Source organism: Macrosteles quadrilineatus, unplaced genomic scaffold (assembly GCF_028750875.1).
Source record: "Macrosteles quadrilineatus isolate MER2022 unplaced genomic scaffold, UCM_ALF_1.0 Scaffold_7__1_contigs__length_78375512, whole genome shotgun sequence".
In the NCBI taxonomy this organism is placed as follows: Eukaryota; Metazoa; Arthropoda; class Insecta; order Hemiptera; family Cicadellidae; genus Macrosteles; species Macrosteles quadrilineatus.
Genome location: NW_026542600.1, coordinates 40468801 through 40496237, shown reverse-complemented (window position 1 = coordinate 40496237; position 27437 = coordinate 40468801). Strand labels below are relative to the sequence as shown.

The following is a 27437-nucleotide window of genomic DNA, read 5'->3' as shown; positions in this document are numbered from 1 at the left end:
GGATATTTAGCGCTGTGATATTTTTATGAACTCACGTTCCTATTGTTATACGTTAATTACGAACGCTTACTGTACAAACTATCAAACAGAATTAAGTTCACACAAGGATTTGAAAGTATTTAGCAATTGTATTCTATATGTTTCACAACCATAACGTCTTTCTTTATAAAATATGATAAAAATGTTGTACGTCAGAAATTTTAATAATTATTAACAAGTACCGGTACGTCAAAACATTTCTGATTTGCCAGTTAAGGTTAAAGAAGGTGAGTTTAACACGTGCGAAGTATTTCTTGCACGTGAGTTGTAATTGTAGAAATTATTTTTGCTCAGTCCAGTATTATGAAGAAACCAAATTAGTTTTCCTCCGCGAGCTTGGTTAATTGATATAACAGGCTATGTAATTCTCATTCCTTGATAGCAGAGGTTTGTTTTATAACGAATGGAAGAGACTAAGGAATAGGCTGATGAAGTAAGCTGTAAACTTAATACTTGTTTTGTAAAAAATGTAGCTTTTTAATCAAATGACTGTAAGATATTTTTATCCGAAAATCGTAAAAATACTTTTTAACCCTAAAGGTCATAGTTCGTTTGAATTTTAAATCCTTGAAATTCGTCCCATGTCTTATATTATTAGTTTTACACATCGTTCAAATGAAAGCGAAGAAGACTAACTGGTTATATTATTGTGTTATAGATATATAAATATATTATTTAGCAAATTTAACTATTTCATTTATTCTACCTAGCAGTAAAACTTTAAGAATTAAAACGTACGCATTGAAAAAATCCGTTATTGAAACTAGAAACTTCCATTAAATAGCCGTCTTAAAAATTGAAATACAGATAGCTTAATCAGATTTATTCTAAAACTATATCTTAGACTCAGGATTTAGTTTATTCGCTTTACTAAATTCAATCAATATTTATAAAACATCTTTATGATATCTATTTGATTTAACAAATATATTGAACTTTGTTTGGATATATTAAATAGATTGACTTTAAATTAATCAAACAAGCTGTTTTTGTACATTGTTGTAATTTAACATTACTACAAAATAAAAACACCGCAAGATTGATTTTTGTGACAATAACTTTGTAAAAATGACTAGTCAAAGGCAATACGAACCTTACCGAAGTTCTCAATCAAAAACTATAATTGACACCTTATAGTGCATATCGAAACTTTCTAGTTACTTATGCTACCATTACCAAACCTTTTCCCCCTCAAATGTTAACATCATCATCATAATATGCTCCCGCTTTGGTATACATGTAGATTTCTGATACTGAAAGTCAACTTGACACCATACTATAAAATCCAAAGCATATTACGACTTGTTTCATATTGGTATACGTATGGGTAAGCTGATGTCGTTTGAGGATTCTTTCTTTTCAGGGTAATTTTCATTGTGTAATTTATTCTTTGGTTGTGATGCCAGAGAACAAATAATTATAGTTTACAAATCGATTTTGGCATTTAAAAGTAATTTTAATGGTGGGAAATAAACAGTTAACAACTAAACGCCCTCTGTATGTACTGATAAGTTGAAAAACGTTTTAACCGTCACCCGCTGATCCGTAAGGATGATATGTCTATAAGGTATCTATGGCAGTCTTAATGGAAGTACACGAATGATTGTACTTTATTATCAGTTAATATTCATCACATTGACGTTCGAACTAATCGTTTGGAAATATTCCAGCGCATCTTGTCTCAGGCGGAAAATTATGTTTTAACACATCATTTGAATAATACTGGCGATGAATATTTCTTGGCATGGTATGTTTTGACATATGATAAATAGAGCGAGAAAAAAATTAATACACTATGATAAAGTGACTCAATATTTATCAAAGTACAAGATTTCTCAAGGGGTAAATGGTAATAACATTTGCATTTCTACAAATAAATGGGAACTAGTTTTGAAAAAAGCTTTAATATAAAATGAGCCCACTTAATTTGTGTGATATGTAGGGAATTTAACTTGCCAATTTCGTACCAAAAAGAGGTAATTTAATTGTGTTAATTTCGTACCAACTACGCTAGTAACGCACCCTGAGGTTTTTATTGTTACTAGATTGTACATTTTCTATGTGATTTACTTACAGCAACCATTTAAAAGGGAAATGTCCCGCTTGGTATCGTGTACATGCCGATATTATTGAATAGCAATTTTATTTTAATCCAGTGATTTAATAATTTGAATATTCACCTAAAACAACCGCGTTTTTTATATGTGCGGCCATTGTATAGTACATTTGAGATAGGCCATCAATTCGAAATTGTTTTAATATGTAAAGTCCTCGGATTCTCTGATAAGTTCTACAGAAGTCTTAACCCTTAAATTTCCACGTTGATGATATGTTAAACAGCTGTAATGTACTGTACGCATTGCAAAACTGTAAGCTAAAATGCTCTGAAACAGGCAAAACTTGACTTTTTTTGGAAATCCATTATCAGCAACCTATTCTAGAAGTCAACTATTAGTACGTGGTTTACCACTTCCTTAATCCAATCTAAATTTCAATCTTCGTCACAAAACTGGTGGCCAATTTCTTGAAGTTTCAAATTACAGTTTGCCGGATATAGAGGGAGGAAAGGAAATTATACAAGTCTATCATAGATGTTCGATTGGTTGAAACAATAGAATCCTTGCTTACATCTTTATTGAAGTGTTACTCACGGAAAGTGGCCGTGTTGCGTATAATAAGCTTGTAATTGATGTTATTGCACTAGGATTTCCATCAGAAAAAATCTACAAGACAAATCGATATAAACATGCAGAATCGAATGTGGCAAACCCGATCTACAACGTTCCTATCGGCATTCATGTTTAAATTATTCTATGTTAATTAGGTAATGTAGTTGTTCATTGCATCTTTTGATCAAACCACTCTATGTAAATATAATGTAACTGCAAACACTAGTATTCTATTGCCTGATAATGTAAGGACGTTTTGCGTAATATTTATCGAACATGCTCCCTTCAACATCCCTTCTCCCTGCTTGGTTCGGGGTCTTGATCGGGGAAAATATCGATAGTGTGTTATGAACAAAGGTTATTAATACAATCACCGCAGCAAACCTGTAGACTAAGCAAATTTCCATTTGCATGACATAATTTTCACTTATTTTTTCTGAAATATTTTATATTTATTCTATAGTTAAATTACAATGGGTTCAATGAGTACTTAGGGTTGCTGCTACATGAAACTTGTGAAATATTGTTTGTTGTGAAATATTAATAGGTTGGATGGAATGAATAAATATGCAAAATTTGATCACAATTTATCCATAAACAAGTAGCCTAAACTACAACAATTCTTATTCTGTGATAATTTTAAATTTATAGGTTTTGTATTTTCTCCGGAACCATTCAGTGTACAACATAGCTTCAATATACTAATTTATGTGTTTTGTTACGCTCTAAAATACATTTAGAAAGAAATTACTACATTTTATTTTTAGGGTAAAAAATGGTAAACACCAATTTTCTCCCCATAAAACCCCACATAAACCCATTTAATAGCCTGATTATAATGGTTGCAAGCGTAGATTTTAACGTTTGTACAAAATGTAATCAAAATTTGGCCCTTTTTTTGCTATTAAAGTTATCGTGATAATGGACATACGGTATGTGAATCTGAGCGAATGGGTCTTTTTTGCAACTGGGGAGATTAAAATTAAAAAGTAAATCGGTCCCGGGTCTAGATCTTACCATGACCTACGAATAGTCTATTGCCTACTTGGGATATTTGCCACATGAGGGACTTTGGGCATTTTTACAGTTTTATATTCTCAAGTATAAAAGGTAGGTTTTACTTGAAGATGTATTGTTCCTACCCTCAGTTAAGATTTTGTTTTTAAAACGTTGATGTATGGTTTATGAGTTAAAGCAGCTTCCAATAATATCCAACGTATTATTAGGAGTGAAGTGGAATGGACGGTTATTGATGTAAATACTGTATTGTTTACATCACAAATTATACTTTTCTAGGTAGACTTTGACGAATGTCACAGGTAATCAATCTATACTCGTAGTGTCTTATATTTTAATTTCAAGAACACAGTTTTTGATCCCCCCGTAGATAACTTCTGAATTTGGCATACCGGTCACCATTTTATCATCAAAGCATATAAATGTCTAAACTTAGTCAGTTAGAAGTGCTCTCCGTGACCTGAAAAATGTTCTATTAAGGAAAATACAGAAACCTAGCAAAAGCATTTCCATATGGTGTTAATCAGCTTGTTAACCTTGATAAAAGAGAGACTTGGTTGTAAAAAACTATTCATTTGAGATACACATAGGCTGATACGTAGTTATGCCAAGAGTAAAAAATAATTAAATTGAAACATGGTAATAATAAATCATTTCTTGGTCATTGTCCGAAATGATATCGATAATAGTTATTTAAGTAACCATATGCCAAGAGAAACATTTATACTAATACAACTAAGTTCAACTCAAATATCTAAAGCTCAAATAGCTCGTTAAAATAGTTCTTTTAAAGTATTAGTCAATGCTACTTTTAAGGAGTTGCTGTTTTCGATAACAGCTGATAGTAAATTTTCCCCAGGCTCTAACATTGAGCAAGGGGGGGGGGAATCAGCTGATTATTTATGAATGGATTCCGGAGTCCAGCAAATCTATTTTTGGATAAATCATACATTTTTATCTACAGTTCATAAGCATATAAAATGTTGTATTAAATGTTGTACTCTGACAAGGTGCCATGTCAGGGTTTTGAATTGGAATGTGTTATCTAAGCCTAACCTATCATCATCCTAAGAAACCTTTCTTAAGGCATTTTACAATCCCTCGGATTGTTAGGCATTGCAGGGCATGAAACTTGAATTTTATTTTTGAATAGGTTTATTATAAATTTAATGTAATTGTTGATGAAAACTTCTTGTTTTACTCGAATTGATGTTTTGAGTGTTAAATACAGTGTAATAATTGTCAAAAATAATGAATAAATAAATAAATATGTGCTAAAAATAATATCACATAATAAATTTTTAATTGATGTCGATTTTGGCAGATTGCGTGTAAATAGAAATATGTTATAGTTTCTTACCTCACTTCGTCTTCGCAATCCCGAGGTAACACTGCACTAGGATGTTTAGAATATTCTCCATCGTCTGGTGCGTAGTTTGGTGTACCACTACAAACCCTGATGATGGAGTAGGCCTAATCTCCGAAACGGCCGTAGTGCAGAATTACCTCTGGATTGCGAAGACGTAAGAAATTGGTTTATCTAAAATTTTAATTGTTTGAAAAATATATTGAAATTACTCTTATAATTTGTTTTTACATTCTTACTTACGCACCAAATAAAACAGTTAATACTAGTGTTGCTAGATTGGTTAGGATTTGTCTTAAATGATACTTTCTTCGCTATTTCCGCTAAGTCTTCTAGAGAATTATTTTACCACTTTCACTACTCTCTCAATTCGTACCAGTTTTACTGAACTGAATAAACCTTTGAATTGCCCAAGGTTAAATCACATTTCCGTCCGGTTTAACTTTTAGTCTACTGATTATTGTCGTAGTATTCAAGACATCTGGCAACAAAGAATTGCAACAGCTGATCTATTCACAGTCAGTGTTTCAATTCAATTCAGTCGATTTATGTTCACGCACACCCGACATTGACTGGCTGCTACCTTCTTACTTTGTAATTTTAGGTAGATCATCTGGAGTGCGGAAAGTAAAAGCGAGCATGAAAATGTTAAAAGAGTGCAGCAAGCAGCTAGTATCTATGTCAATACAGAAATAGTCACTATATAATGTAACAGTAGAAAAATAATACCCCCCCCCACCTCCCCCCCCCACACACACACAAATAATAGCACAGACTACAACAATCATTGCTTACTTCAGAATTTACGTATTTTCCCAGTTTTCTTTGTTTTTTAATTAGTTACCTAAACTCTCAAAAATAACATTATTTTTATCGTAAAACACGAGCTTTTAATTATTAACTTTTAATTAACATAACACTATAATTATTTTAACCAGGTAGGTTTTATTCCTTGCTGTTGCCATTATAGCTGTTGTTGTTGTTTTGTTGGCTTCGCTGCTTGCAAGCGTATCAGCACAGGATCGTCCTTCTTGAACTTGTTGATCAGGCCATTGCAACACAAGAAGCCATGTCCGCATCTTAAGGTCCTTCCGTAGATCTTCTATCGAATACTTCCTTCGCAGGTTCTACTGAAACACTTACTCAGTCGATCATACATTCACATTTAATTCTTGTGGCTATTCCTGTATGCAATTAAAATTGGCTTAATTAGTGTGACGTTTGCTATTTTATTTTTTATTCATTTCAAGACATTTACCATACGTTATGCCAACTCATGATTTTTGTCTTACATTTGTCTTACACACACATATATATATATATATATATATATATACAGCATTGTTACTTTCCTCGAAAACCATACAAAATGTAACATAAATTAACCTAATTCACACGGACGTGGAATAATATATGGATTCATTGATTGATACTGTGGATTAACAATATTACATGAATATGTTTACTGTGGATACACAAGTAGGCCTACATTTTAAAATGTAGAGTCTAATTGTAATTCACCACATGTTGCTATCTTTTCCCCATATCGTATGTCCCCACACAGTGAGAGTGTAAATGTATCTTTTAAATATTGTGAATGAGAAATCTTCTAAATATATACATAAATATCTTCTCATATTTCTATAATATCTCTGTCATATCTCTATCATCTTTGTATCATATCTCTATCGTGTTTCCATCATATATCTGTCATATCTCTATCATGTTTTCCATCATATATCTGTCATATCTCTATCATGTTTCCATCATATCCCTGTCATGTCTATCATGTTTCCATCATATCTCTGTTATATCTCTATCATGTTTCCATCATATCCCTCTCATGTCTATCATGTTTCTATCATATCTCTGTCATGTCTCTATCATGTTTCTATCATATCTCTGTCATGTCTCTATAATGTTTCCATCATATCTCTGTCCGTTTTAGGATTAATCATTTTAGGGTGCCATTTTGTTATTATTGGTCTGATTTTTATTTTCTTTATGTCAAATGTTTGGTTTCATCAAAACCTGTAAAATGGTATGAAAGTCGACTACACTTTTTATTTGAAAGTTTTGAGGTACCCCCTACCACTAACCTCTAAGGGTATTTGTTTCATCAACCCACATTATTGTATATCCTATATCTAGAAAATTGCCACAAACCGATTTCAAATATCTCGAATAGTTAAAAGGGTTGCGAGTTACTTTCCAGCCACCCTGTATAATGATGTGCAAAGTGTGTCCGTAGTTAATTTAAACTTTTGTAGTGATATAGCAAACATATAATGAACTCGGGATTACCAGCTTCTATTAAAACATATTATGAAATACAGCCTACAGCCTTCTTGATCGCGATTTTCCGATTACTCTGAATCTCTTTAGCATAATGCTTTGTTTGTGTGTGGGTCACTCAACGAAAAATAACAGGAAACTAGCTGTTCGGTGTGTAGAAATAACTAGTATCGGTAGTATATATTGACCTGTATGTTTTATATGCACTTGATCAGATCAAGTGGTACTTAACTACTTATAGCAAATAAAAACTATTGATGTTGAAATATTGGCTTCGTCGTTGAGCCGGTAAGTGTAAATTTCACAACTTTGAAAGTAAACCTCCCTTTCTACGGTTCCTAGGGTTTGGAGCAGTCTTAGAATGAAAGGTACTTTCGATTTTATCCCACTTTTACCGGTTTAACCTATTTTACAAGTCCCGCGTTAGTAGATTTAAATGACCATTCTCGTGGATTATAAAAAAATGGGAATAGTCGTCACAATATAGGTGAGTATTCAAGACAACCGGTTCGTTTGTAGTTGGTTTGCATAAATGTGCATTAACCGGTTTCCCAGAGAAGCGGACTAGCACGTGGGACGCTAGCACACGAGACTTGATACCTAGACGGGCTGGTATCATCACTAGAAATGTAAAGCTAAAGTAGCAAAATAAAGTACAGTCATTTCATCAAATCAACGGTACATCGTACCTAGTGTTATAAAAAATCACAATTGTTCAGGCCAATCGTCTGTGTGGCATATGCAATCTTTGAAAGAAGAATCTGTAAAAACTGTTACAAAATATGTAAACATTGTTATTTCTTACTGTTTCCATGGAAACCAATCAATGCCATTATTCGTAAAAGTATAATACAATAGGTTTAGAAACCCCAGGTGTGGAGGTGTAAGTAATTTTAAGATCGGGAATAAATCACACACTTTTTAAGCTATATAACACGTTCATATACAAGATGGCAATGCATTAAGACATCACCTTCACTTACATAGGAAAAGTTTTTAAGTGGCCGCTCTCTTCTTTAAAATATTAATTTAGACACAAATCCCCTTAAGAATTACAAACATCAGTAGAAACAACTATAAATATCCTTTTATGGGCACTCTATATGGCAATTCACTATAACAAACAAACCCGGAATAACCTCAGAAAACGTATAATAGCGCGTAGGAATATCAAAGCGATTTGCAACGTATATAGTGTAACGTAAAATGAGATAACGGACGTAGGTTGAGAAATGTTAAATGGACAAAAACACAAACCTCGACAAGGTCTTCTAGCTGCCATTTAGGTGCAGCTCCAACGCACTCTGAACCTTGTATACTTTGTAAACAGATCTAATGGTCACCATAATGTGTAAAATAAAACATTCCTAGTATCTGATAATGCGATCTTGTAATGCAAATAGCACATTAAAGAACATGCATTCACTTTTAAAAGCTCTTTTTCTACACTTATGCAAATTTGTTAACTGGCAAAGAAAGGACTAACAAATTTGTTATGAGATAACTCAAAATCATTTTTGGAACATACAAAACTTTTAGCTGCAAAGCTATATAGCTATATTATTCCCGAAATATAACTATCAAAAGTAAATATTTTTTTTTGTCACAGTGTAGATACAACCAATTTAGATTAAGCCTGTTTTGAGTTTAATGTCTGGTTAGGCTACCCTGATGTCCACTTGTTGCTCATATAATTTGGGGTGGATTTCACTGTGTAGTGTGTGTGCGTTATAGATTGAAATACCCTTGCCAAAGCAAACCTGCAGCCTAAGCGAATTTCCATTGCCCTGATTGGATTTTCACTAAAATATTTCATGAACTGTCAGATTTACTCCCCCTTTAAAACACTAGGCTTTATGAGTACTTAGGATTGCTGCTAGAGGGAAGGTAATAAGGTGTGTTTTTAAGTTAAAATGTTAATAGCTTGGTATAAAAAAATAAATTTGCCAAGTTGGATCAAAATACATCCAGAAACAAGTAAACTACAACAGTTTACTTATTCTCCTTAAGAATAACGTAGAAACATAAAATTAACAGTTTATTTTTATTTTCATTAATTAAACGCACAACAACACTTCAATGTACTCATTGCCATTTTTAGCTCTACAACATGGTTTGGAAATAAATTGCAACTTTAATGAACTTGGAAATAAATTGCAACTTGGAAATAAATCGCGAGCTCTTTAGAATAAACGGAGTACAACATGTTTGTACAAAATTTCATCAAAATCGTATGATTTTTGCTCGAGGTATCGTGGAAAGGGACACTACTGTTATATCACTATACTTATATGAGTTAAAACGGATTGTGTTTTTGCCTCTGGGGACATAAAAATAAAAAGTAAACCTGTCTCGGTCCCAGGTCTTACCATGAGACCTTCGGTAATAGATTCCCTATATCGGAGCAAAATATCTTTAAAATTAAAATGTTGATTCAATCGACGAATTCAGCACGTACTGCGGATGCGTAATGTTTTCACGCCTCTACAACAGACCTGAAGGATTGATGGTTGTAGTTCTTGTCACTGCGAAGGACTGCAATTATCAGGATGCATTCCGCTTCCAAGGATAACTACAGTATTAACAGCCTATATCAAACTGTAGAATACTGTACATACGAGAACTGGATTGACAGTGTACCAGGTCCGTTGTGTCGATTGAAAACTCAGTTGAGTTTTGGATCATTAACATTTAGAGTTTATGGTTGAAAACTTCAGAGTATTAGGCAGTTATACAGGGTTCATCAGACCACCCGGTTTGGCCCCACAAGCGTTTGAAAACGACCTTTTTTATTGAAAGTCCGCCATTTAAAATTTATTTAGTGGGTCACAATTTCAAAATGTCACATTAAGCACTTTTTTCAATGTTGGGATCATTTAAACCACAAATATATGTCGGAAAAGTAATTAAAAAACGTCGAAAATCCAAGACATTTTACAAATTTTTGAATGAGGGCGTTTTTTGAAGGTGAAGGAGTGTGATTTTCGTAAAACCGCCCTAGAGTGGCATGTAGAACATTCAATCCCTGACCATGAAAATTCTTTCAAATATTTGCTTTTTGCACTATAGCCGTTTAAAAAACGTGTTTTCTCAAAAAGGGGAATTCAAGGGATAATATTTTTGGGGGGGGGGGGTTGTAATTTGAAAATGTAACTTTTTGGATTTTCTAGGTGTTTTGGGACCGAGACGGACCTCCACAAAAATTCCAGATCCTACTATTCTAGAAGTGGGTAAACATTTGTATACCTGATCAGTGAGTCAGTGAGTTACACAAGCGGATTTATATTCCGTTAAAGTATGTGCACGGGTGGTCTGATTCACACTGTAGTTAATTTTCGTAATATTATTCCCCATTGAACAGATTTTAATAAGGGTGTTATGATAAAAATAGGGTAATTAGAAGTCTGATGTGCCTTATTTACCCAATCCACCGTATGTTATCCAACCACACTTCAAATTACGGGTGAAATAAAATCGTCATGGTCTGAAAATAAAGCAATGGTGACTACGAAACTTCGGCATCTTATTTCACATTACAAGTTAATGGAATCTCAGCGAAAAGGCGTTGTCACGATTTGTTTAGCTATTTAAGAAAAATATGAACAAATCATTTTAATTTAATACAACAGATTTAGTTGTCTTTGCAGGTATAATACCAGTTAACATGAACATGCTATAATATATTCTTTAACATAATTATGTTCTTTGAAATTAGAATAGAATAATATATGTGTAATGTGGAGACTTCCTGGGAGTTCTTAAAAAGTAACCTGCTCTTTTCTCTCTTACCACTCCATTAATCTATGCTCTAAACAGAAAAAGTGTGCGGTGTTCTTAATAATAACGTTAACTTGAGTTTGTAGCAACAATTTGTATATAATAATTCTAGTAGGTATACGTAGAATTTTACGACTGATTTTCAATATTTGAAAAAAGTAATTCAATGTATTTTTAAAGATATTGAACATAAAAATAACTACATACCTTAATAGTTTTTATACATGTTTTTAAATACAATTCCAGCTATCATTTTTTCACGTATACAGTTTCATTGTGTGCCAATAATTTATTTCCAATGAAAACACCGGTACAAAAAAAATTATATCGATTATCGAATGACACTAACAAAATATAACAACTATTTAATCAATACTTTTATTTTTTTTTATTATTGTTTTTACGACACCACAAACCTTAGTTTTAAAATGGGAATATAGAGAAAATAAAACAGGAAACTTCTCCGTCGGGTCAGTAAGGCTACTATCACTAGTTGTTTACTTCTGTAGAAAATAAATTATTTCTCACGAGAGTAAAAAATGGTATAAAACAAAAAGGTGGTGTTTACTATTTTACTACACTTAGTAAAATAGTAAGTGTATGTTTGATATCGATTCTACGTGCGTGGAAAAACGTAGCAACGAAGTATTTTTAAATAGATTAATCTTTTGTAATTTCAAGCCAATCTGAAGATATGATGACATTTTTGCACTCCTGTTGAACAGTGGAAATTTGTAATTAAAAACGTGTTTTAAAATATATTTTATTCGTCCAGCTCCGAATTCAATAACGTTTAATCTAAACCCAAAACTTAATTTACAAGCACCTTTCATCGTAAATTATATTCGTATACATTAGATCACACAAATATACACCATTGTCCATACACCAACCAAAAGACATTTACATTTTCCTGTCAAATAGATTTACCAGAAGCATTTATATACAAGAGCACAACCTCACTATGATTTTCCTGTTTTATTCTAATTGTAAAGCCAGAAGGATATTTTCACTAGTGATAAGAAGTCGTCTGAGGATTGGGTCAAAGGTCAGATTTGGCCTTGTGACCACTTTAGTTGTCTGCACCTCAGTTCGCGAATGTTGGTCGTCGTCTACCCTTACATCACATGAGTATCCTCCAAGTGTGCTATTTTTACGTCGTTTTTCACGACAAATCAAGACGACAATATTCAACCACAGTGACAAAGTAAAAAACTAACATCCTTAAATGTGTTTTTTAAGTAGAAGAATGTGCAAAAGTCTTGGTTGAGACATAGTGGTGGAGTTTTGATCGTAGTTTTTGGAACACAATCGATGGACTTCCTCGAGTGTTTGAAATTGTACTGCCTGAAGATTTTGAGACGACCATTTGGCAATGGATTCTTGGTCAAACTACGGAATGAAATGGGTCCTAAAGCTATTATTAAAGGTATGATCGCATATATAACTTTAAAATGTTAATTATTACCTTAAAATTAAGGGGTGGATTAATATGTAAAAAATCGAGGCAATATTGTACCTTTTCCGTTAACTCACAGCCATTGTATAAGTCGTATGTAACAATACATGATCTAAGATTAAGGTTAAGACTCTGTTCTAACCTAACCTAATTCAACTGTAAAACTTAAGTATACGTACAACTAAACAGGGCCTTTATAATTTAACATTTTACTCTGAAAAACAGTGATGGTGAATTAATCCTTTCATTAAATTTGTTTATCAAATTATAAACAAACAAATAATAAATACATCATCACCTACGTTTCCTGGAAATTTTCAAAGTGTATTTTAATAAGTGCAGCACATTTGAGGCTCCATATATTTGTATAAGTTGAACATTTCTGAAGTTTCGTTTTTCAAAATAACAACTATTCTTTTATACTCTGAAAGATTCATAGTAATTTTGGTTTAGTTCTTCGTAAAAACCCTATTTACAGTGCTTCTAGGATTAATTGTTGTCATTACTAAATTGTATTTGCTATTATAGTAGAGTTCTTGAGGTGAATTACTACCAAGTGACGTATAAGTTGTAGATTAAGTTATTATTGCGCTTACAAAATATTAATAGTTAAGCTCATGAAAAAAACCAATAGAATTTTATTTCAAAGCACAACTGTAAAATAGTCATTCTAGTGTGTAGCGAATGTTTTCGTTAAATAAACTTCTACTTTTATTTTACCTCGGTTCTACATCATTGCCCCTTCAGTGGTAGTTAGAAATAATGGGTTACAGCTTGTTGAAATGTAGAGAGTGAACTATTTTCAAATTATAAGAACGGACATTGCACGTCAATGCAGCCTAAAAATGCTGCACATACATTCCCTAGATTAAAAATTTGTTCTTTTCTTCAATCTACAATCCAGAGACACCGAACCTAACCTAACCTAACCTAACCTCACCTAACCTAACCTAACCTCACCTCACCTCACCTAACCTAACCTAAACTAACCTAATCTAACCTAACCAAATTAATGTACGATTACCGGATGATTCTTCAAGATTATTTCACGTAAGATATTTCTAGAAAATGACTCAACAAACACCTTTCAATTTTAATGACTTGAAGATTCGTAATTGTCAAAACAAGTTGCAGAGAATCACTAACAACTTGTAATGTTTAGTAGTGTTTTGATGAGTTTACAGCATCCTTGATTGTTTTCATGTGCAATTTTTGCAATGAGTCAAAGTATAATACGTTCCTAGTTATGTCAGCGTGGTTTTAACGTTTACACATTGTCTTCTATTTTTAATTCCGTGTCAGTGGCAAAAAGACAAGAAAAGTAATTTAATACTAAATACAGTCATTTTATTGTCATATGCAATAGAAATAAACTCAACATGATTATTAGTTCAACACAATTATTATATGGCAAAGAGTTCAAGAGAGGGATTGAATTGAATTGAAAATAACTTTATTCATAAATCATACAAGTATGTACATTGAATGGCGTCAACATTCTTAAACTACTTAAACTTACAACATAATATCAGCTGTACAGTTCATCAAAATTATACAGTACTTTTTGTGTTAGGTATATTTTAAGCTGGGATTTAAATTTTTTACAATCATCAATTTTCCTCAACCACTCTGGAAGCCCTTCCAACAATTTTCTTCCAGCACATGACGGTTTTATGTTATGATTGTAATGTGTTTAGGAAGCCAATGTGCCTGCTCTCTATTGATAAAATTCACTTTGGAGTTTTCAAATTACTAACTTACCTGGCAGTTAGAAACAACAAAACTCTTTTGTATTTTCTTTGTGTTTTCACGTTTGTGTAAGGTATGCACTCAGATCTAAATTAATTGGTTGAATACATTAATCGGGTTTATTTATTTCTACCCACCTAACTGCATTTTGTCTACCCATGATGCCAAATTACTCAGGGATATGGATAAAATTCCAAAATATGGATGTAAAATAATATAATTTTATTAAATGTATTTTAAGACACACGTATTGCTATCAATAGTAAATTAAATCACTTAACCATGAATTGTTTTACTCAAATCCATGTGCATCGTCCCTACTTCGAGTCAAACTAATTGTGTGTAGCTAATCTAACCTAACCATTTATTTTTTAAACTTGTCTCTCTCTTTCACTGTATCCTTCTACGAATATAGAATTAACCTCTATAAGCTATAAAAATTCAAATGTTTATACTACCACGCATAGTATCTTATAAGGAAGGCCTTATAAAATTGTCGAAACCATACGATGTTTATCGTACATTTATTATTACTGTGACATAAGTTTTTTTTTTATTTTGGTTACATTTTTAGCAGTCTACCAGCTGTATCATTTCCATTGCTTCTTTGCTAATACAATTTAAAATAAAAAGGTACTGAAAACATTAACAATAAATAACATAGTATAAATAATTTACCTGTCCCAACGCATGTATACATTTATTTATTGTTTACAGTAATAAATTGACATGAAAGGGAGTACAGTACTTCTTGCCTCAAAGGCGTGCTATGTGGTTGGATCACAGGACCTCTAACCTGAAGGCCTGGGTTCAAATCCGATCAATCGCCAACGTTATGAATCGGTGGTTTGGAATCCACCTTCCATATGCTCTGGTTTTATCAGCTTTGGTTTTGCTTTTCGTAGTGGGTCTATCGGGGGGTTCGCATTTACATCTTTGTTTAAAAATATATATAAATACCTCAGGTGAGGAGATATTTATGTGTATTGAAGACATTTCTCCACTTAGATATATTCGATAGTTCAATTTAATGTATCAACTGTTATTGTGATAGCCAATGCTGAATTAAACTCAAGATGACGCTTCTTGGCGTTGATTATAAAATTTTATGATCATCTATTTAAAAAAAACCCATCAACTCATTGTATATCCCGTTCCCCAAAGTTGTAAATAAAGTGTTGACATTTTAATACTTTCCTCCACCCTACAGGGGTAGTGATTACACCCTACCCTTACCGTAAAACGTGCGTTCCTGTTGGTGATGTGTTTATTTTGTTTAATGATGATTCCGGATCTTTCCATCACTAATTATTGTAAATTAACACAATATTCACTACGGTTCGGAATATAGAATCGGACCGTGTCTTCAGGTGGGGAGGAACCTAAAAACGCGATATCTGAAAACAAAAAATGTTTAGTCGTGAAATATTAAAGGAGAACAATTAAAAAGTTTTAAGACTAAATAACGCAATAACTCGACTCCGAGGAAAGCGTTGTTGTTATCTGTGACTGATTATTGTGACATGTGAACAATGTTCATTTTTACACTCAAAATAAAACAATTTCCAAATTATTTTAAATTATTTCGTAGAAACAATCAATTGATGTTAACAAAAATCCAAATTTTAATGTTGTATGTTATTCTTAGGGAAAATAAGTCAATTGTTCTGGTTTGCGTGTTTTCTGATGTATTTGGATCAAATGTTTCAAATTTATTTATTTCATACTAAGCTAATACGTTTCACTAGAAACACACTTTATGTACCTTCTCCGTAGCAGCAAACCTAATTTTATTTACGTAGGGAACAAATGTGAAATTTAATGAATTATTTTAGTGATAATCCAATTAGGCAAATGGAAATTCTCTGCAGGTTTGCTAGGGCGAGGGTATTTTTACCTATTGCGATTCTCGGTGTTGATCGGTTTCTGTACAAATCTTGCCATTTTCTAAGTCCCTTCAATCCCGAAGACACGTTGGATTCCAGGTCATGAAGTGTCGTGAAAATTATGTTTTGCTTGAAGAACAACAGTGATATAAAACGTTTAACCATTGCTTTTAGCAAAACTCTTTTACAGAAAACATGCTTACTGTAATTAAAGGCTTATAGCTTCAGGCAAATGTTTAATTATTCACAGAGCTAGAGTTAAATTATACTTACATGATACAAGTTAGATTGTCACAAAAACGAATTATTTCAAAATCTTTTTATAGTTTAGTGGCTTTTATTAAGGTTATCGTTTATAACATTGTGAAAGGTTAAAAACATTATAGCCCAATGAAATAACAACAACAATTAGACCCAACTGACCTTGCAACTGATTGTAAGGTACATGACCTCAATAAAGTACTACTAATTTGATAATCTGGGTCGTGCCTATCCCACTGATGCTATCGTTTAACTCAGTCGAAATGGTTTCCGACACACATTGTAAATACTTTTCAAATACGGCAAGTTAAATTCCAAGTTTTTACATCAGTTGAGAAAACCTTGCCATTCTTCATGGGCGAGGCTCAATTTGCACCGAAAACTACCTGTCGTTGGCACTGTTCGGTTCCTGACCATCAAGCATTTACAAGATTTCCATAATCAATTACCAATACCGTACTTTTAACATGTTCATGTTACTATTTACATGAATAATATGCAGGGTCCCTCATACGTAGCTCGAGAGCTACTCGACCTTGTTACAATTCAAGAGCATAACTAGATGTATTGTCTTGATACCGATATTCATCATATAATACATGCGGTATGTACTATTCTTCGTTGTTTTCAATACATTCAAAAGGTTACAACTAAAACAGTTGTGAGATTCATCCTCAACTAATTGCGTACCTTGATAATTTAGCGAAAGCTGAGGTGCGTCGATAAAAGGTTAATGACCTCGTTTCCTAGTGTGCGTTACATGGTTCAAGGTTCGTACCAAGTTACCTTCTAACTTGTGTGAGGTTCAAGGTTGGATGCTTTGTTACCTTCTAATACGTTGCAAGGTTTAAGGTTCGTGAATTCTTTACCTACATTTTAGATATGTTGCAAGATTCAATGTACATGATTTCTTTACCTGTTTAGGTACGTTATGCGGTTCTACGTTAGTTTCTAAGTTACCTTCTAATACACGTTATAAGTTCCAGGATTCATGAATTATTTATCTGCTTTTTATGTAAGTTCGTAGAATATGGAAGTAACTAACTGTATGGCCAGTGACAAATCTGGTAGGTTTAAGGTTACATTTTTGGGCGGGTTCAATTACGCCAACTGACCTGTCAAGTAGTCGGGTATTCCTGAATTGCGCCAACTACTCCAGGGTGCCACCCGATAAGTTCAGTAACGGAGCTGCAAGTGGTGGCCCTCTTTGACTGAATAATTGAGTAGGTTAGGTTAAGCTAGGTTAGGGTAATTTTGGTTAGATTAGGTTAATTTAGGATAGGACGTAAACGAGGTTATTCCTTCTGGCAACAACTCACTCCTACCTGGCTTGGGCTTGGCGCAACTAAGGAGCATTTTTTGAGACCCTCAAAGGGCTTGGCGCAATTAAAGAACTCTTTGGTGCAATTAATGTACGACTTTTCGAATCGCCAGACTATAGCCCTGTCCCACTGAGGTAATAATTGACATCCGTACTCTCAATACAATCAATATCTGAACTCTAGACCTCTGCACCCTAGTTATGAGTAATTTAAGTTGGATAACCTTTTAGGAGAGCATTAATCTTTTAGGGAATAACCATATACCCAAAACTATTAGAATAAACGTATTTTTTCGAAGAGATTTCATATTGAAGATGAGAAGGGTTATAAACAAATCATCCTGTTTACAACCATACAGCTGAAGTCAAACAGCTGATTAAGAATGTACCTGTTTATTAATAATTAAGGTCAAAAATCGTCAGTAATTAATTTCTACGCGTTGAAATTATCTCGACAATTTGACGGTCACGTAATTTCAGCCACATCATGGCTTCGTTGGCTCCACGTGTTATGACTATAAAGAACTACATCCACTAATTTGTAAGATATCCTGGAGAGCTGCGATTGTGCAGTGATGCTTTTGCGGTTCTTCAACGAATTATCAGCATTAGTACGAACTTCTGACCACAGATCCTGCGTACTTTCCTTATAGGACACTAATTGTGAGATGATTTCTTTGGGATCCGGATTTGACTGATAACAGTTTGTGGAGTAGAATCTGACTTGACCCCAACTCCAGAGGTCAAACAGAGTCGCTAGTTAACAGACTACTTCCTTATTCCATGACAACAGAAGATTTGCGCTACAATTGCCACATGTGAATGCCATGTCACGTTTTTTTGTTGGTGTAAAGGTAGAATAATTACGAGCCTTCGACTTAACCAAGGTTTGATTGTCAGTAAATGAACGAGTCTTTTTGGTTTTCAGCAATACTACATTGATCGATGATGAAAAACACAAAATTTGCGTTATCGAATTCTGTATATAATGTATTGGCTCAGTTAGCTATAGATCGTGAAAATGAATATTTTTTTGAATGACTTAACACATTTAAAAAGGTAACATAACGTAATCATATTTTATTAAAAATTATTTTGGGTACCTCAAGTGAGAAAATACTTAATGATAATAGAGAATTTCCTCAATTTGAATAAATTATTCAATGTATCAGGATAGCAAACACCACGTTTCGCAAGTGTAAAATGTACTGACTTAAATAGAAATAGGTAAAATGAAGCTTTTAATATGGTTAAAATGTATTTGTTTCAACTCAATATCGCTTCCATTGCTAATAATGTGACTAATTTATATAATGTGACGTATTACTAATACGCCTTGAAACCCCATTATAATTTGATAATATTTTGTCCACTAGGAATCCCGGTATTAAGTCGTTAGGATAAGGGGATTTATTGAAGAGATTGCATGATAGGGGATAGGAAGGATTTCAAACAAATCATCTTGATATGTTTACAATAATAAATCTGAAGTCAAAGTAGATTAATCTAATCAGTATCTAACATTCTGTTGATAGTTTGGCTAAGATTATCCTATTATTAAAGATTGGATTGTAGTACTAACATTTTCATACTGTAAACTTAAATTCAACGAAGAATTTAAAGATAACAATTTGGAACCTTAATGTTACAATAAATTGGACATGAAAAGGACAGCAATAGATTCAGCCCATTTCTGCACTTAATTGTACTACAGTAAATTCTTTGCATCCATTTCATCTCAGATATTATTTTCCGGGTATTGTAAAAATTGCGGAAAGACGGTTTGAATCAACCCTCCTATATCAACACTAGTATAATAAAATATAGTTGTCTTCACGTTACGTAGTAAATAATAACGTTTATTCAGAGAGTACATTTGCATCTTGTATGCAATGCAAATAATCTGAAACAAATTGTTTATAAATTACGTCATCGGGTATTACTCTACCCTATACCACTAAGGAAGATGACTCAAAGCCAAAGAAAGACCTACTCACCCGAGAGGACTTATACTACTGTATTTTATAGTTGGGAATACAAAGGGATGAGAACCACCGGACCACGGAATTCTCTACCTAAATATTTTCAAACTTTACACCGGGCCTCCAAGACTGGAGTCTCGTGCTTCCCTATTAGACCAGCTGAACCCTTCTGGCAATGTTTCAAATGCATCCACTAAAATTGCATTTTAGCATGCGTTGGAAATGCGTTATTTGTTTAAAGTAGACATTCCATCACCATGGTAAATTTGTAGCCAGATTTTTAATCAAAATTATAGTCGTAGTTGATGTAAGCTAGATTGTGCTGATCCAAATTACTAATTTATTTATACACGAACCTTTTTCCAAGTTACCAATGTCGACTTATTGTGAGCTATAGCAACTGTTGTGATCCATCAACTTGGTCAGCAACAAAAGATAAGGCAGAAAATAGAAGTTAAGACACTAGCACGTTCTGTGGACTGGCTCACACAACTACGTTTTTTAAATTATAAAATTTGCGACAGTTAGTTCATATAGATTAGATGTCTACTTCAAGTCGATAAAAAAAATTGGTCTTTTTGTTATGACCGATTAATTTAATTCGTATATTATTATACTTATATTTGACTTATATGTTACAGGTAAAGCTGTTTGATGGTTTAACGCCAGTAAGTAATTTTTAATTTACAATCTCTTTACAGTAAATTCGGTTGAAATTCACACTAATTCGAGCACAATATATTGGAAAATACCCCTCGTATTTCCGAAAGTGCCCTGCACCCCCATTGGCTAAGCTCCTTTAAAAATTGTAAATCTTTACCTTTTTATAAAAACTATTTTTTTTAACAAATTATATATTTTCTTTCAAGATTTTCTTAATATTGGTACTGCAAGGCCCAGGAAGCGTTGAAACTATTAATATAAACATCTGCATTACATTAGCTAAGAGAAAACACATGTTCGTTACACTTGATTTACTTTCAATAAACAGTCGTTTGACGAATGTGTGTATAGTATAATCGGCCATAAGGACTTTAAGTGTGTGGTAAATTTTCAAGGGGCTATATATTGAAAAATTATAAGAAATCCTTAGTGTTGTGTTTGTATCTAAATAGCTGTTTTATAATATTTGCCTAGGTTGACTACGATCGTATTAAATATTTCATTTGGGTTAACTAACCCAAACGTTTATTTTGTGTTTTGATGAGTACACACGACATGCATACAAAATCTGTGTTCACAGTGTGTATGTGAATTTAAAATGACAAATTATGTAGTAAAAAGTATTAATTGCGTATAATAAAAACCTATTATCTAAAACTTTATCAACTATATTGGCACTTTACCAGTAAACATAATTGACATAGTCTTTGAATACTGTAGTTAAATTACTTTCCCATTGAGAATGTAATGCTTGTTTGTATGTGTAGTTTATCTCTAAAATAGTTTGATTGGGGCTTATCCCAACTCCGCGCGGTGGTCTAAAATCTGTCAAAACCGACTGTCCAACTCCGCGCGGTGTTTATATGTTCCAAAGTGCACGTTAAACTTAATACTTAACCTAACCTAACCTTGCCAAACTAGACCTAACCCAACCTGAACTAACCTAACCTAACCTGTCACATGAATAAAGTAGCTAAACAAATAAAAGTGTGCATTACTTTTGGTAGTTCAACCATACTCCTTTTATCTATGGTTCAACTATACACTAAAAGTGGCCACGGCGCGGAGTTGGACTGGACCCATTGGATGTCTTAAAACTACCCCTCATCCAAAATCTGACCACCGCGCGGAGTTGGTCTATCCTCTTTGGTTGTATTGACGTCAACTGATTGTACAGTATGTATCTTATTTTACTGTATATTTCATAACATGCAATTTATTCTTTGATTGCAATACCAAAAAGAAAAAAAACATAAGTTTATAAACATATCATTTTACTAAACTGAACAGAACCGTAATTCAAAATTGTCAAAACTCTCCATATAGATCGCATCTGTAAGAGTTCGTTTACCAAAGTACACGAACGACGAGGGTACGAGTTCGTTATCTATGGAAATACCTGCAATATTTTATTGCGATACTAATCTATAACTCCCTTTAAACTTGTTTTTATTCTCCCCCATACATAGTATATGGTGAAAGTATTGTTATCGTCAACATTTTCGAGTTTGAGTTTTGGTAGATATACAGTCGAACCTCTATAAGACGAATTTCAAGGGGTAGGGAAAAACATATTATCTAGGTATTCTTAATAAAAAGGATAGTTTTATCGAGGTTTAATACTGTCGTTATTTGTCTTATGGAGGTTTCTCCTCGCTCTAAGACAATGACTGAGGAAGGAGGATGGATGGGTGGGGGTTTCATGTTAAGAAAAGCTTCTGTTTGTTTTGAAAACTACTTACAATGGAGGTTAAAAACATGATTTATTCGCCTTATAGTGGTCACATTCGTCTTGTAGAGGTTTTGTGTTAAGACTATTCGTTGTATAGAGGTTACTCAGTTCTAGCCCATGTCACAAACAAACTTGTGTTATGGAGGTTTTAACCTAATTACTACGTTGTACAGAGGTGTTTTTAGCATTGACCTATATGAAAGTTTCAAGGGGATAAAAAATCGTCTTATCGAGGAATTTACCATAGTTTGTACTAATGAGGTTCGACTGTATTAATGTTGGATCCCCCTGGACCCAAAAAATGGTTTTCGAAGGTATGTTTGGGTGTGTGTGTGTGTGGGTGGGTGGGGATGTGTACAGAGGGGTCTGATTTTGATTAAATGTAGTATTTAGGTTCTAATACATGGTACATCCAGGCTTATAAATATATTTTTTTTATTTAGATTCGTAATGGTAATTTTCTCATAATATAACGGGAAAATAAGATTTTCCCAAAAACGGCCCTAACGATATTTATAAAAATTTTGTATTTTATGGTGCATTTAACCGTAAACAAAATGGTAAAATCCCCAATGCTGTAAAAACTACGGTTCAAAAGTTAAAGCAACTTTAGTGATAACCCCTATAAAATATCATGCATAGTTGCTTCCACCGCTCATTACAGAGTTGTTGACAAGATAATTGGAGGAAGCGTCTGTTAATAATATTATTATATTATTATTTAAAATAAAGAAATTCTCCGTCACATCAAGATTTGCAACACGTTCTCATTGAGGCACTACAACAACATTTGACCTATTGGTGCGAGATTTGGTGATAGAGGATCTGCGATGGTTTCTCTCTATTCTCGATCTGTACTCCAGTCTTCTCATTTGCAAGCTGGTTCTTTCTATCGTGTCCTCTAAATTAGTGGGACTAGTGGAAATTTCCCGTTCGGGCCAAAATCTTTCCACTACTCGGTTCACATCGGTAACAAATAAAATATAAACCGTGCCAGTGACCGGGCGCGTCCTCCAGTCGGATCAACAGACCTCGCACGTGAATGTACCACATTTGGAAGATCTGCGACTGGACGGCGATTTGGGAACCATACTCCAAAACTTTATACGTTCAGATTTATGAGGGGGTTTATAAAAATATAACACCGAAGTACAACTGATGTGAATTACCGATTTTAGTCGAACATGCTAATTTGTTAACCCATTATAGGCATACGGAGCTGTTACGTACAAGTTCAAGGCCTTATGGGGCTTTGGTCACTTACTCTAACAAAATGCTGATATTATTAGTAAATCGTTAACTATTTTCCACTTTTTAGCAGAATGAGTGATAAATGCAGGATTTAGTTTAAGACAAGAACTAGGAAACTTCAAACTACTGTGGAGTTATACAGGGTGGCTGAAAAGTAACTTACACCCCCCCTTAACTTTTCAACCATTTGAAATATTTGAAATCTGTTTGCGACAACCTTCTTAGGTATGAAGAGCTACAGTAATAATGGTAAGTTTTGAAAATTTTGCCCTTAGGGGTAGTGGGGTTTTTAAATAGCAATTATAGTCGAATTTGGTATCATTTTACAGGTCTTGACGAAACATAACAATTAACATAAAGGAAATAGAAATCGGACCTCTAAAATCAAAATTACAGTTAAAATTACTTTTAATAACCATTGACTTATATTTTTAGCTACCATTTTGTTATAATGTTCCGATTTCTATTTTCTTTATAATAATTGTTATGTTTCTTCAAGACCTGTAAAATGATACCAAACTCGACTATACTAGCCATTTGAAAATTTTGAGCTACCCCCTACCCCTAAGGGCAAAATTTTCAAAACTGACAATAATTATTGTAGCCCTTTATATTCAAAAAAGTTGCCGCAAACCGATTTCAAATATCTCAAATAGTTAAAAAGTTAAAGGGGGTGCAAGTTAATATTCAGCTACCCTCATGGTTGCTTGGATTCAAAACATTTTAGGGCACCTTTTTGTTATTAGTAAGCCGATTTTTGTTTTCTTTATGTCAATCGTTATTTTTTGTCACGACCTGTAAAATGATACCAAACTTGACTATACTTGTCATTTGAAAATTTTGAGCTACCACCTACCCCCGCTACCCCTAAGGTCAAAATTTTCAAAATTGACCATAATTATTGTAGCCCCTCATGGTTTACGCAAACAGATTTCAAATATCTCAAATTTTTGAAAAGTTAAGGGGGGGTGTAAGTCACTTTTCAGCCACCCTGTGTATATCCTATTATTCCGTAGATTCGCTCATGAAGAAATGCAGTAACCACGAAATAATACAGACTAAAAGCATTTCCGTTTTAAACTACGGAAGTCAATTCAGTTGGACTATAAAAGTTTTTACTTTCACATAGACATGTTTAGGCATTTGAGAACCTCCAAACCAAAGTGACAAGTCTTGTCATCAACCTTCAAATTGCAGTAAATTTAGCAAACGAAATAGCAACGTAACCATGAAACCCCGAACCTGCATTGCGGACGCCTGTCTTAGATTTCAGTAGATGTTTTGCTTCAGGAGTAACCAGGGGAAGATTCTATTACTCATAAATGTACATTAGTTAATCAGTAGGCTCCCTTCCAACTTATTAAATCGTATCACGAAATCATAACGTTTTATGGCACGTGATAAAAGAAAGTATAGCTTAGATGGACCCTTTTACTAAGTAATGGGAAAAACTTACTGGGGCTATAGAACTTCCCATAATATTAGAACACCATATATACGCAATATCAATCTTATAACTACAATTGATAACTATATAATTTATATCTTGCTACCTGTCACGTTATTACGGTTAAATTGTGGTACTTTTTACAAAAGAAGTATTATATTTTATTGATATTATTCATTTTATTTGTTTGTTTGTATTGAAATAGCAAACTTTAAATCAAATGATATTAGTAATGGCATATTTGACAACTTCTCCAAAACACTGATATCTTGCTATTTTGTGAGTCTAGGGACATAACGTGGATGAATTCGGGAAGATGTCTGTTCCCGGGACTTTTTTGTAATCCCCTATGCAGAGCCATTCCAGATTAGTTTGTTTATTTCCTTAAAACGGTCAAAGCAAACTACTAAGCTATTCAGGGCTAGCACCTCATATAATCCTTTTCTACAGGTCACTGAACCCATTTCGAATCACCATGATTGCCTTGTAAGTTTTTATAGAATCTGGAGGAAAATAAATAAAGTAACAAGTGTGCTGATTTATAGAAACACGACCATAAAAACTACTTTAGATAGGGCTGTGACACCTGTTTGTAAACACGTGGTCTTGATAATGAACTAAATCTGTCATTTGACAACTACCTACTCCGTTGTATCAATCACTTAAGATTTTTCGAGTAAACAAACCCAAAAGACCAATGAGACTAAGAGTGTACCTACAACGTACAGGATGTGAAAATCTTCCAGGCGCAGGCGTGTGTTCTGACGTCAAACAAACAACAATCAACCTTGCTTGTAATCACTACTGGCTACATTACAAGTTGTGAGCGGGTTTGACTACTTAGTTTTTATTTCTGACGTCTAGAAATGATTGAAAACGCATGTAGTAATCAAGATTCCTTAGTACTTTAATGGCTATGGACACAAATATTAGGTTTGTTATTGTTAAGATATGATTTTCTTAACACCTTCATACTATTGCCATTATGAGATACTTTATTGGGAAGGAAAAATAAATAAGATTGCTTCTCTTATGAAGTGTTTAAGCAAATTTGCTTAATTTTTCTTTGTTTATTTCCAACATTACTAAAAGAGATCTATTTGACAAGTTTTGTACGGTAAGAACACTTCAAAGTGCAGCAGTAAAACAGCCATTTCAAAATATGCAAGATTATAGATCAGCGCATACATAATACGTTATCGGGAGATTCGTGAGGTTCTGCGGCCGCTTGAAAAGACACCGAATGTTCTCACTCCTGAGAACACGAAGAGATGGTGTCAACATAAAATATTAGCTATTGTGATACCGAAGGTCTTTTAATCCCTCTTGGGTTTCACTTATATGTCAAATATGTACCATCGCTGAAGGAAAATTAGAATCTAAGTTCTATGTAGAAGAGGCTGATGCCAAGTTGCACTGATGGTCAAAGGTATTTGCAACAAGGGTCGACAAAGTCCTCCCTCCCAAGAGTGCCCAGTTGCACCGGCGGTCAACAATCTGTCACGCTTGGAGGCTCCTTCCCCTCCTCGAACGCTTTTATATACATATCCCTTATTTTACGTACCATTGTATGTAGTCTACGCTAAATATTTACCATGTATAGGGAACTAGCAGCTAACCCTTTCTTTGCTACGGGGTAAAGAGTAACAAATAAACATTACCAACATATAGACTGGCATCAACACACTTTATCATATAATTTTGCCATAAAACGTTTATCTCTTTGTCTTGAAATATATTTACTGAATAGTATTTTTTTAAACATAACCAAACCTAACCAAACCTAACCGTTTACCGTACTAACTACCTTTAACAACATTTCAATTGGAGGGGAGGGCGTCAGGGGTCTTTGTTCGCCGGTGTAACTGGGCATTCGAGATAAGAGCCACCCCTGACCATCGGTGCAACTGGGCAACTGCCGTAGGAGCATCCATCATAAAACCCAGAGGAGATTAACAAGGCTGTTTTGTGTCTTTCTTACTCCACTAGGGCTTGTCTATATCTCATCAAGGCTGTGTTTCGTGTTATTAATATTATCTATAGGTCCTAGTTTCTTATAAAACTTAAGCTATCGTAATGTTGGAGCGATGCTCGTCTAGTGCATCCGAAGACATTCTGGAGGATTTTAACCCTCCAAGAGTCTTTGGGGGCCTCAATCTTGGATTGATTTCAAACTGCTTTTGAATAGCTATTTACCATCCCAACATATTTTTTATACCAAAGTTGGTGTAATTTAAACATCTAGGGTGCTATGAGATAAGAAATTTTTTTTTTCGTTTTGTAATTGTTTTATTAGTTAAGACGGCTGGTCGCCAAGGACTATTTTAAAACTACGATTATTTATTTCACTTTTTATTTCAGTCCTACGTTTTTGAAATGTAATGTTTAAACTTACAGTAGTTATTTTTACGATTTTAATCAAATCGTTATTGCAGTTTGATTTTATTTAAACATGTAGACAAATGGGTTTTATTTGAGGTCAAGGCAGTATTTACGTAAAGATCACCTATAGAATTCTGACAT

The 27437-nt window shown here is 33.7% G+C and overlaps 1 protein-coding gene across 4 annotated transcripts in view; it reads left to right on the top strand.

Annotated features, from left to right (window-relative positions):
- LOC128998477 (scavenger receptor class B member 1-like) overlaps positions 1-27437 on the top strand; it is a 154270-nt gene that overhangs the window by 63673 nt on the left and 63160 nt on the right. Inside the window, exon 1 of one of the 4 annotated variants that reach the window (XM_054424616.1) lies at positions 12265-12592. The exons of the other annotated variants lie outside the window; for them this stretch is intronic. Coding sequence (XP_054280591.1) covers positions 12478-12592 — 115 coding nt within the window. The 5' untranslated portion in view covers positions 12265-12477. Of the gene's footprint in view, positions 1-12264; positions 12593-27437 lie in introns of those variants that run through there. 4 annotated transcript variants of the gene reach the window in all.